Here is an 11,725-nt window from a genome sequence, read left to right on the forward strand (position 1 = left end):
TATCAAATGCTCCCCTTTTGGACTCTCTACTGCCCCCAGAGTCTTTATGAAAGTTTTGGCAGTGGTAGCTACTCAACTACAATGGTTAGCTATAATCTTCTTCCCCTATTTCAATACTTGGTCCTCAGGGTTTGCTCACACAGCTAAGTTCTTTCCGCAGTGAAGAAAGCTATGACCCTGTTTGACAAGTTAGAACTTCAACAAAGAGAAGCTCGCTTTGACACCATTTCAGCAAATAAAGTTCATAAAAATCACCTTAGATGCCACATCATCCACAGCTTTCCTTCTGCTACACAGATTTGTGCCACTAGTGAATCTGAACTTTCAGGTCCAAATGAGCCCACAAATAGCCAGAACTGTTCTACAGTTCCTAAGTCATGTGGCAGCCTGCACCTTTGACACTCTTCATTCCAGTTTGCATTTACGTTGCATCCAGGGATGGTTGAGAACTGTTTTCACTCCCCAGGAAACAGAACAAATTAGTGTTGATCTGTCGCCAGATTCTAGAGTTGTTTAATAAGTGGAAAGATCCAAACAAGGTCTGTGTTTAATTCCTCTTCATTCCACATCCCCTCATTGCCACCATCATATCAGATTCATCTCTTGTATGGTGGGGAACTTGTCTTTGGCTAAATGTACACTTACGGCAACGTGTAGAGTATAGACACTGCATGACCAGCTAGCACAGGTATAAATAGCAGTGTAGATGATGAAGCACTGCCTAGACAGATAAAGTACAGACACACCAGAATCTTAAGGTGTATACCATGCACAGCTCTCTACACGGCCAATCAGTGCCTGCCACATTAAACTGTTGTTTTTAGCAGCATACTGTCCCACTACCTGAGTCTTTCCCTGCCACAGTGAAAGACTCTGGCAGCGGGGAAAGGCCTTGGAAGGAAGGCGGCAGTAAAGAAAGCCTCTGGCAATGAGAAGGAAGCAGGGAAAGTTTCCTTTCATTGCCACATGGAGATACATACTGTTTTTCAGTGCTCCATGTAGCTACATGTACCTTACCTTCTGTCACAAGTGGAAACAAGGCTTTTGAATGCATACCATATGAGGTAAATGGACTTCCAAGAGTCCATTCTCCATATCAACCTCTTGGAACTCAGGCCAGTCAGAGTTGCCTGCAGCTGTTTCGTTCCTATGGTCAAGAGTCAGTCTGTCAAAATCATGGCAGAGGCAACATGTATCATCAAGGAGAACCAAGAGCCACCCTTTGGGAAGAAACAATATAACTATGGAATTGGTGCATAGCTCATCAGATTGTCATTTTGTCTCATGTTTAACAAGTCTGTAGAACACTATAGCCAATAGTTTGAGCAGATACTTCTGGCAGGACCACAAGTAGAAAATCAACAACCTGATTCTCAAGTATACATTCCTCACATTAGGTTTTCCAGAAATAGATCTGTTTGCTACCACTATCAACGGAAAGAGTTGAAAGTTCTGTTCAGGAGGATGTCTAGGCCATCAGTCTCATGGAGATTCTTTCCTCATGTCTAAGGCTGCGATTTTTTCAGGGAGGTCATGGAAGTCATCTGATTTTCTGGGACTTCTTTGCCTGCAGGCACCGCCCCTATGTCTCCCATTGGCTGCAGTTCCCAATGGGAGCTGCGGAGCCAATGCTTAGGACAGAGGCAGTGTGCAGAGCTGCCTGGCTGCGCCTCTGCCTAAAAGCTGAGGGAGGGGATGTTGCTGCTTCCGGGGAGGCATAGAGCCAAGTAGGGAGCCTGCCAGTCCTGCCCTCCCCTTACTGCCCTCCCCCTCCTGAGCACCCACAACATCCCTGGGTTGCCCCCTTCCTCTCAAGATTTAGTTAGGGGTATATAATACAAATTATGGACAGGTCTCAGGCCATGAATTTTTGACTTTTACTAACAATACTTGTGACTAAAACATAGGAGTAGAGGACATGAGTAAGGCTATCTTCTGACACTGCTGTGCCTCAGAGTCCTAAACAAAATCCAGCAGAACAGAGCCATGGTCATCCTAATTGCACTGACTTGGGCCAATGCAAATTTGGTTCCCCTTGCTGATTTTCCTGCCATCTTTCCTGCATATGCCAACTATTCCTGATCCACTAACTCAAAATTCAGGATACATTCTTCATCTGAGCTTCACACTGCAGCTCAAGCCTTGTTTTCTAGATCTCTCTCTGCGGTAGAGGTCTCCTGTGTGAGAGGCTCACAAGAGGTTTTGTTGAATAGTAGAAAAGCATCAACTACAAAAATCTACCCATAGAAATGGAAGAGATTCCACCATTGGTATATCCAGCAGTACTGTCCTATTAATTCTTCACTTTTGGATGTTTTAGATTCTCTGTTGGGTTTAAAGAATGCAGGTCTCTCTCTGAGGCCGCGTCTAGACTACGCGCCGTATCGGCGCGTTAAAATCGATTGCTCTGGGATCGATATATCGCGTCTAATCTAGACGGGATATATCGATCCCTGAGTGCGCTTATATCGATTCCGGAACTCCACCAACCCCAACGGAGTTCCGGAATCGACATGGCGAGCCGCGGACATCGATCCCGCGCGGTGAAGACGGGTGAGTAAATCGATTTTAGATATTCGACTTCAGCTACGTTATTCACGTAGCTGAAATTGCGTATCTAAAATCGATTTTATCCCGTAGTGTAGACCAGCCCTCAGTTCCATAGATGTTCATAGATGAGCAAATACTTAAACCCTTCAGCTATCACAGATTTCTATTCCCCTGCTGAAGGGTTTAAGTATTTGCTGACCCCACCACTTCCAGATTCATCAAAGGATTAGCTAACTTTTTCCATGTCAGAAAACCCACTCCTGTGTGGGACTTTATTCCTCTTCGAGTGCTTGCTCATATCGATTCCAATTAGGTGTATGCGCGCTGCGTGCACGTTCGTTGGAAGATTTTTACCCTAGCAACACTCAGTGGGTTGGCTGGGTCACCCCCTGGAGTGGCACCATTATGGCGCCGGATATATACCCCTGCCAACCGAACGGCCCCTCAGTTCCTTCTTACCACCCGGGACAGTTGTGGGAACTGTGGAGCGCGGCTTCGCTGATCTCCATGTCCCTAGCTTACTCGTAGTTCTTTGCTGCTAATCATGTTTATAGTTCGAATTCTTATTGTTATAGTTAGTTTTAGTTGTGTATATATAGTGAGTGTATATAGTTTAAGGGGGGATCGGGGATTAGCCCCTTTCCTTCACCCCAGTGCAGGCTCATGGCCAAGTCACCAGGATTCAAACTGTGCTCGGCTGTGCCAAAAGCCGTTGCCAGTAGGGGACCCCCACGACTCCTACCTCAAGTGCCTAGGGGAGTCGCACCTTCCCGATAAGTGCCGCATCTGCAAATCATTTAAACCAAGGACGAAGAAGGAGCGGGACTTTCGACTGAAACAGCTCCTCATGGAGTCAGCACTTAGTCCTGCACTGTCGGTACTGAGCATTCAACAGGCTGCATCTGTAAGGAGCGCCCGTTCGGTCCCGAACCGCTCCAGTACCGAGAAGGAGCCCCGGCACCGACCCTTACCGGCACTGACATCTGCTCAGCACCGCTCCCTGTCCCCGGGACCCAGGAAGCAACATATGGCTCCAGCTGCTTCAGCTCAACAGAAGAAGCGCTCATCGAAGACGGATTGCCCGGCACCGTCATCTGCCGTGGCACCGCCGAGCACAGCACCGTTGAGTCCGGTGCCTGACAGCTTCCCGGCTCATGCTGTGGTTGAGCTTGCTCTCCCTTCTACACCGGAGACCTTCTCCACGGCAAGGTTGCTCATAGCTATGACGGAGTCTGCACGGCCTCAACCCCCAGCACCGCCGGTGCGGGTCATCCAGTCCATCGGGAAACCAGCCCTGGTAAGGCCACCCTCCATCGGCCCAACAGAAAGACATCGTTCAAGATCACGGTCTCACTGACGCTTTCAATCATGCCGATCTCGCTCCCGGCGCCGCTCGCGATCCCGGCACCGCTCTCCATCGTGGTACCGGTCGCACTCGTGGCACCGTTTGGCCTCTCGGTCGCCGACCACATACTCCTGGTACCGATCTGACTCACATCACCGCTCTCGGCACCGTACATCTCGCAGTCGCTCCAGACGAAGGGACTCAAGATCCCGGTCGACCTCCCGGCACCGCTACAGTCGCAGGTCCTGGTCTCGCTCCTGGTACCGTTATAGCTCCCGGTACCACTCTCCGGTAGCGCCCCGGGAAAGAACAACCAGAACTGTGGCTCCCTCTCAAGGTCTGTCAGCACTGCCATGGCCGTCGAGAGACACATCGGTGTCATCACAGGCTGGTAGTGCTTCCTATCCACAGGAGCACGACTTGGATGTCCCCAGCCATATATTTCCCGAGAGCCAGAGCCATGAGCAAGGACCCCATCGCTGGTCCTTCTGGACACTGTGGCCATACCACCAAGCACAAGGTGCTCCTTCAGTGTTTCCACTATCAGCCCTGTCAGAACACCGGGTGCCAGAGGTGACAGTAAGCCATCCCCCCGCATAGGCACGGATGAGGCTCCGATACCACCTGCAGATACCCAGGTCCCACCTGAACCATATGATGCTCCTCAAGAACAGGAGCCCCCACAGGACCCTCTGGTCCCTGGCCTCTCCTCTCCTTTCTCCTTGCCAGACGAGGCAGTGACGGGAACATCTTCAGGCCGTCCGCCATTTGATCTAAGGGCCCATCAAGACCTCTTGAGACGTGTGGCTCAGAATATGAACTTACAGGTGGAGGAGATCCCTGAAATAAGGACCCTGTAGTGGACATACTTTCGGCTGACGCACCTACTAGAGTGGCTCTCCTGTTTATCCACACCATACAGGCAAATGCGGACACCATTTGGCAATCTCCAGCCTCAATTATCCCCACAGCCAGGGGAGTAGAGAGAAAATACATGGTCTCCTCAAAGAGGTATGAATATCTCTACACTCACCCACCTCCTTGCTTTCTAGTAGTGCAATCGGTGAACAAAAGGGAGCATCATGGCCAGCAAGCCCCTGCTCCTAAGCCGAAGGAGGCTAGGCGCATGGACCTCCTAGGCCGCAAAGTATACTCAGCCGGGGGCCTTCAACTTAGGGTGGCAAAACAACAAGCCCTCCTAAGTACGTATAACTTTAACACGTGGACATCCTTGGGGAAGTTTACGGAGCTTCTTCCCCAGAAGTCCCGTCAAGAATTTACGGCCTTACTTGAGGAGGGTAAAAAGGTGGCAAGAACCTCCCTCCAAGCCTCTCTCGATGCAGTGGACTCTGCAGCCAGAACTCTAGCATCAGGAGTGACGATGAGGCGTATCTCCTGGCTCGAGGTATCAGGCCTTCATCCTGAATTACAACAAACTATTCAGGACTTGCCCTTCGAAGACCAGGGCCTTTTCTCAGACAAGACTGACCCCAGATTGCAAAGTCTGAAGGACAATCGCGTCACAATGCGCTCACTGGGTACACACCTCTAGGGCAGACACTGCCTTGGTGGGACTGCAGTTCTGCAAACAGTTTTAGATCAGACTTTGAAATAAGAGAGGTTACTTATCGTATACAGTAACTGGAATTCTTCAAGATGTTTGTCACTGTAGTATTACACTGCCTACCTTTCTTCCCTTCCATTTTGGAGTCTTGATTTGGTGATAGAGAAGGAACTGTTGGTAGTGGTTTGCCCAACACTGTGCTATATGCAGGGCATTAGGATAGCTAGGGCATATAAGCGGATCAAACAGGCACTGCTACCGAAAGCCCCCGCTCAAAGGTGCACAGGGCGTATATGCACCTGAAGTAGAGCACTCACAGGGACAAACATCTCTAAGAGTCCAGTTACTGTACATGATAAATAACCTGTCCTTTCTGAGATTTTTTTAAAACATGGTATATATTGATCTAATGTATTAGCCTGTCTGCTCACAGGTGTTGCCAGCCTTCAGTGCACAGTAGTGATGTGATACCTTTGGGCCTGCAATCCAAAATCAGTGCCTTTGTGTTTGCCACCATATCATTGTGCAAGATCATATATAATTCACTGTATGTTATTCTCTTCAGGTTTGTTATGGAATCGCAGCTTTCCATGTATCTTGTTCCTACATGTTTTGTATGATTTTTCTCTAGCCGTATTAGCATAGTAATATTCAATTCTGTTTTAAAGTAATTCTGAATTTCTGTTTCCTAGTTTGTAAAAGACACAGACAATGAGGTTCGCATGCGACTGCTGCAGTTTGTCACTGGTACTTGTCGGTTACCACTGGGAGGTTTTGCTGAGCTCATGGGTAAGTATAATGCCCCTGAAGTATGCTATTGCAATCTATAAGTATTATGTTTATTCTGAACAAGTGGAAATCTTTTGCTTATTTCTTAATCCTACATCCTAGCATTAGCATACATTAATAAATATACTACATTATTACTGGTTTAAAAACAACATTTAATTTAATCTCATACGTTTTCTTGATTCAGGAAGTAACGGTCCTCAGAAATTCTGCATTGAAAAAGTTGGCAAGGAAACCTGGTTACCGAGAAGTCATACCTGGTAAGTTTTAATATTGAAACAGTGAATAAATGTAAGCTAACTTTGTATCTGTTCTTCTTCATTAATGTAGTTTAAGACCATCTGTCTTGCACCTATGGTATACAGTAACTGTTTGCCCCTGACTACCATCTGTTGGTTAATTTAGAATGGCTGGGCTAGTGACTTTCCCACTACTGAAAATATCTCTTTTTTCCCATGTTTTTAATTTCAGTTTTGTATTCTATTTGTATTTATATTGTTTTTATTTTGAATAGTTTCAGATACTTTAGAGTTGTAAGATAAAACCCCTTATTTTACATACATACACACACACACTCTGTCACACACACACACACAATTTTTGCTTCAAAGAGCAAGTCATTGTTTCTGCTACACAGCTAAGTTAGCATTGGAGTCAACTGACGTGATATTTCATCGCAGTGTAACTTTTTAAAAATATGTGTGCAAAATGCCACCAAGACCCTTATAAAGTGATTGGAACCCCATAAACATTCAGAACTTCAAATAGCATCCTAGAATCTGAATGCCTATCCACATGGCTCTCTTCAGTCCCCACTATCCTACCCCATGCGGACCCAGGCTCCCTGTAGCTGTTATACTTCTGTGGTGGAGAGAGTGACTGTGGGCAGCCAGTAAGATTGTTTCTTTTTCTGGCATCTTGGTGGGAGCATATACAGCTTTTTCTGTCACTTGTTGCGAGGCTGCCTCATCCTATTATTTTTCCCTATGTGGTGTTATTTCTTTGAATGGGTCTTTGCGGAATTTGAAGACGTTTCCTCCCTGCTTGTGGTAGCCAACAGGGTCCCTGTAGTATAGCAGAAGAAGCAGTCTTAGCGTTGCCAGCAACAGTTTCTAACGGTCAGAGGTGAGAATTTCAGGAGAAGAAATGTTTCCAGGTGCAACTACATGGAATAGAGGAGGAAAATATGGCGCTTTCTCACTCATGTCAGAGTTATTAACAGGTCTATCAAATGAAGAAGACATCAGCTTTTCATAACACATGTTTTAAATGGATCTGTTAGAGTCCCTCCTATAGTCTTCCCTTTTTCTTCTCTAAAGGTTCAAGGAAGGCTGAAAGAGTAAGGCCATGTCTACACTATGAAGACAATGGGGCATTATCACAGTGCTGTAACTATGCCATCGTAACCCTATAGTGTAGATGCAGCCTACAGCAAAAGAAGGGTTTTATCAGTTACTGTAGGAACATCACCTCCCTGAGCAACGGTAGCTAGGCCAACAGAAGTATTCTCCTGTTGATTTAGCTACATCTACACCAGGGGCTAGGTTGGCATAGCTATGGCACTTGGAATTTTCAGTGTAGACTAGGCCTTAGACTCATCCATTTTACTGTTCAGACTTGATTATCTTAAAATCCATTCTCTTATCCATTTTTAGTGAACTTTCTCTAACCAAAAAATGTGAGAATCCTTCACATAGTCTGCACAAGAGTTATGTAAATTTCTGCTGTACAATAGAAATGGGCATATGGCTGTAATTACACATATTTTCTCATGAGCTTTGATCAAATTATAGTTTCTCCATTGAAAGAAAATTAGAGTGACATGAGGATTAGCTCACAGTTTAACTACAGACATGGCAAAACGATTGAATAAAATAGTTTCTAGACACTTTTAATTCTACAGTAAAGCTATGTGTATAGTTTAGCTTTCAAAGAACCCTCCTGTGATTAAATAAATCACGTCTTTCAGGAAGAATGGTTCACATGAGTGTATGCTGTGCTCTGAATATACTCAAAGAAACTTTCATTAACCAAACTGGAGTTGTATGCACTTGAACCACATACACTTTATGAAGATCAAGATAATTTTTGGGGAAATATAATCATTGCATCTGTAGGGGATTTTCATCAAGTATCCAAAAGCACTTAAAAATGAATAATCCCTAGTAAAGCAGTGTGTGTAAGTGACTTGCCCAATATTACACAGTTAGTGAGAGCCAAATTCCTGATTCCCATTCCTGTGTTCTGACCCATAGATCAGAGTATGTAAAACTTCTGTCTGTAACCGTTTAGTTTTGCAATATTCTTAAAAGCAAAAGTGTAATTACACAAAATATTCTAAATGGGATTTAGACAATTTATAAAACTTCTTTTTTCCCTCCTCTTCCCCCATCCCCTCTTCTGTTTTGTTCAGTTTCAATCGTTTGGATCTGCCTCCATATAAAAGCTATGAACAGCTGAAAGAGAAGCTGCTCTTCGCAATTGAGGAAACAGAGGGATTTGGTCAAGAGTAGAAGTGACTTCTTGTCAAAGAGGATATATTGTATTATTAAAATGTCCAGCCAACTAAAATTGCACACTTAGTTGTATATAAGCTGTTTGTTCTGTACAGTTATGTTTCTGGAACTCTAAAGTATAAATGTTCTCTGTTCTTCCACAGAGATATGCAAAACAGTTCAGCTATGTCTAGTTTATTTATTGCCCCTTCAAAAGACTGACCTGGAAAAAACAAACCATAGATTCTGAAAGCAGCCAAATGACTTTATTTAAAAATATATTAAATCTATATATATAAATATATATAAAAACACAGACACACTCTCTCTCCCTCTTCCTCCCCCTCCCCCTGTAGTGGGCTCTAGTTTTATAGAGCTATAAGTGTATGAAACATAGCAGTCATTCTAAAGGACCTGGGGATTAGCTTTATCTTGGCTTTATTATACAGAAAAATGTGCAAATTGCTCTGTTTTCTCACTTTATGCAACATCTCCAAGATTGTTTTATTGCATGGCTGTTCTAAAAGGTGTTAAAAGCTTAGGCCAAATGTATCCTAAGTATGTAGAAAAATGCTGCTGGCTTTTTGAGATGACAGAATGCCAAATTCTGTCACTTCAGGTTTTTTTTAAATACTTACAATAGCTGATATCCTCACTACTACATTGATGTAGCCAAGGTCATGAAAAATGCCTTGATTACTTGCACAAGAGTCATGTACAGTAAGATGAATGTGATTAATTTTAAAAGCAATTGGTGCCACTATTCTGACGTATTGTAGGAACTGAACAGAATATTTTAATTCATGAGCAGCATTGAAATTTGTTTACATAATATCTTGGATTATTACCAAGAGGATGTTCGGTAATCTTTAAAGAATAAAAGAGAAACTCTAACACATTCTCTCTTGGTCTGGTGTCTTACAGGTTTTTTGTTGTTGTTGTTGTTGTTTTTTTGTTATATCTGTGTATTTTAAAATTTCACAAGGTAAACTAATGTAATTTGAGATTTAAGAATACATAAAAGGTAATGTGAATATTTGCTGCTTTTATGTTCATGTTCAGTTTTGGTTATGGATCTAGAGAACCCAAATAGAATGACAGTTACATAAGCTTTACACATTAAACTAATAATTTTCTATTAGTATTAAATATTTTCATCCCCTTTAAGTTCATATAAAAATTCAGGTGTACTGAATTAAATAAGTATACCTAGATCTTGTCATTTTTCTTCATAGGCAAAGTTTTGAGTTTTTTTGTTCTAAATGCACAAGAATATAAAATCATTTTTTTTCAGTATTGAGGGCATTTTCTGAACTGCAAAGATGTAACAAATTATAGAATCTTATTGATGTGAATTATATTAAATGCTACTTTTAGCAAACTGTGCTTCCTTATTATAGAGTAAGAACATTTTAAAAATTACCATTTGTACCATGCTTTCAATATTCACTGTAAATTCCATTAAATTTAACTTATACAAAATTTTGTACACATATAAAACTGATTTCTTAGAATGTGATTAAAACATTTCTGTAACATATCTATCATATTGCACTGTTAAAAACATAAATGCAGAAAAATATTGCTATATATGTTCTTGTATGTTATTAATATAGCAATTGAATTCAACCAAAATTTTATTTTTCTATATATTGGATTGTGTTATGCTTTGTTATTCAAAATGCACAATTTACTGAGGAGCTATTAACTTGTAAATGGCTTTGATAAATGCTGTGATCTGATTGGCTCAATGTACTTCTATCATATATTATTTACTACTCCTACATGCACCAAGACTTTTCATCACTTAAGTTACTCTGCCACTCTACACAAAGTAACATGAACTATTATCATGAATTATGTGATACATTAATAAATCAAAGGTTTGAGTTCACCTAAATTATAAGTGATTTATGTCAATTAAATTGGAGGGAGCTAAAAATTGTTTCAGAGGCTGGAGAACTAAGTATGTGTGATTTGCCTAAATGACATCTAAAAGAGTTAAGTATAGTAAAGTTGAACCTTAATGTTTTGCACTAATGAATGACTGTGTGACCCACTGCATATTCTGAATCTACTGAATCTGTAAGTGAAGACATCAAAAAACAAGGACAGCACATCACAAAATATACCTTGTTCATTATTTTGACAACTGTAGTTATCTCCCAACCCCACAACAATCTTCATCAAAGAAAAGGATAAGTAATGAATGGACAAGCCTCAGCCAAGATTACACATAATAGGGATGATAAGACATCAAGGCCTCCCTTCTCTAATCCTAACATGCTCCATGATAAATTATCATTACAGTGAACAAAGTAAAAAAGGAGTAAATAAAAAATATTGACCCTCTCCAAGAACAATGACAATTAAAAAATCCTTTATAATGGGAAAACATTTATCAGTAGAGTATTAGGAACTCGGGTAGCACTGATGCAATACAATCTGCAGGCAGCTTGTAAAGAATAGCTGTATCACAAGCACCTTTCATTTTGCTTATAGTTCTTAACTGTACTGCATTATGCAGTACATACCACATTGTATTGGGTAGGTGGAGGGAGATGAATTTTTCCTCCTTTTTTTCGTTGGGAAAGAGGAAGGGAGTGGAAGAGCCTGTGAGGGAAGAACATAAGCTGCCAGGAGATTTCAAGCAGAGGAAAAAGGAAACAGAAAGGAGCCAATACCACTTTCTCAGGAGCTGGTTGGTCCTTTCTAATCCCTTTTTTCCCTTCCTGTGAAAATGTTATCAACTTTGCTTCCACCTTTCCTTATCTACCTGCAATCTCCTGTTGGTGCCTGGGTAACTCTCCTCCTCTCACAGGTCTCTCTGCTCCTTGGTGGGGTGAGGAAGAGGCTAGCGGAGCAGGAAAGAAGTATCTAGCAGCGGGACCATGACCAGCTGGGAGGGCCCAATCAGCAGTAACTGGGAGGAACTTTGTGTATGGGAGGAATTTTGTGTACGTAGTCAGGGAGAAGGGAGTG

At 42.6% G+C, this 11,725-nt stretch overlaps 1 protein-coding gene across 3 annotated transcripts in view; it reads left to right on the forward strand.

Moving 5' to 3' along the window:
- The window catches only part of WWP1 (WW domain containing E3 ubiquitin protein ligase 1), a 161,174-nt gene extending 150,676 nt beyond the window's left edge, over positions 1–10,498 (forward strand). For all 3 annotated transcript variants that reach the window (XM_032786385.2, XM_032786365.2, XM_032786375.2), the window contains exons 22-24: positions 6,152–6,248; positions 6,436–6,508; positions 8,662–10,498. In XM_032786385.2, the coding sequence (XP_032642276.1) occupies positions 6,152–6,248; positions 6,436–6,508; positions 8,662–8,761 (270 nt within the window). In that variant the 3' untranslated portion in view covers positions 8,762–10,498. The remainder of the gene's footprint in view (positions 1–6,151; positions 6,249–6,435; positions 6,509–8,661) is intronic.
- Positions 10,499–11,725: the final 1,227 nt, after the last annotated feature.

This window comes from Chelonoidis abingdonii, chromosome 2 (assembly GCF_003597395.2).
Source record: "Chelonoidis abingdonii isolate Lonesome George chromosome 2, CheloAbing_2.0, whole genome shotgun sequence".
Taxonomy (NCBI): domain Eukaryota; kingdom Metazoa; phylum Chordata; order Testudines; family Testudinidae; genus Chelonoidis; species Chelonoidis abingdonii.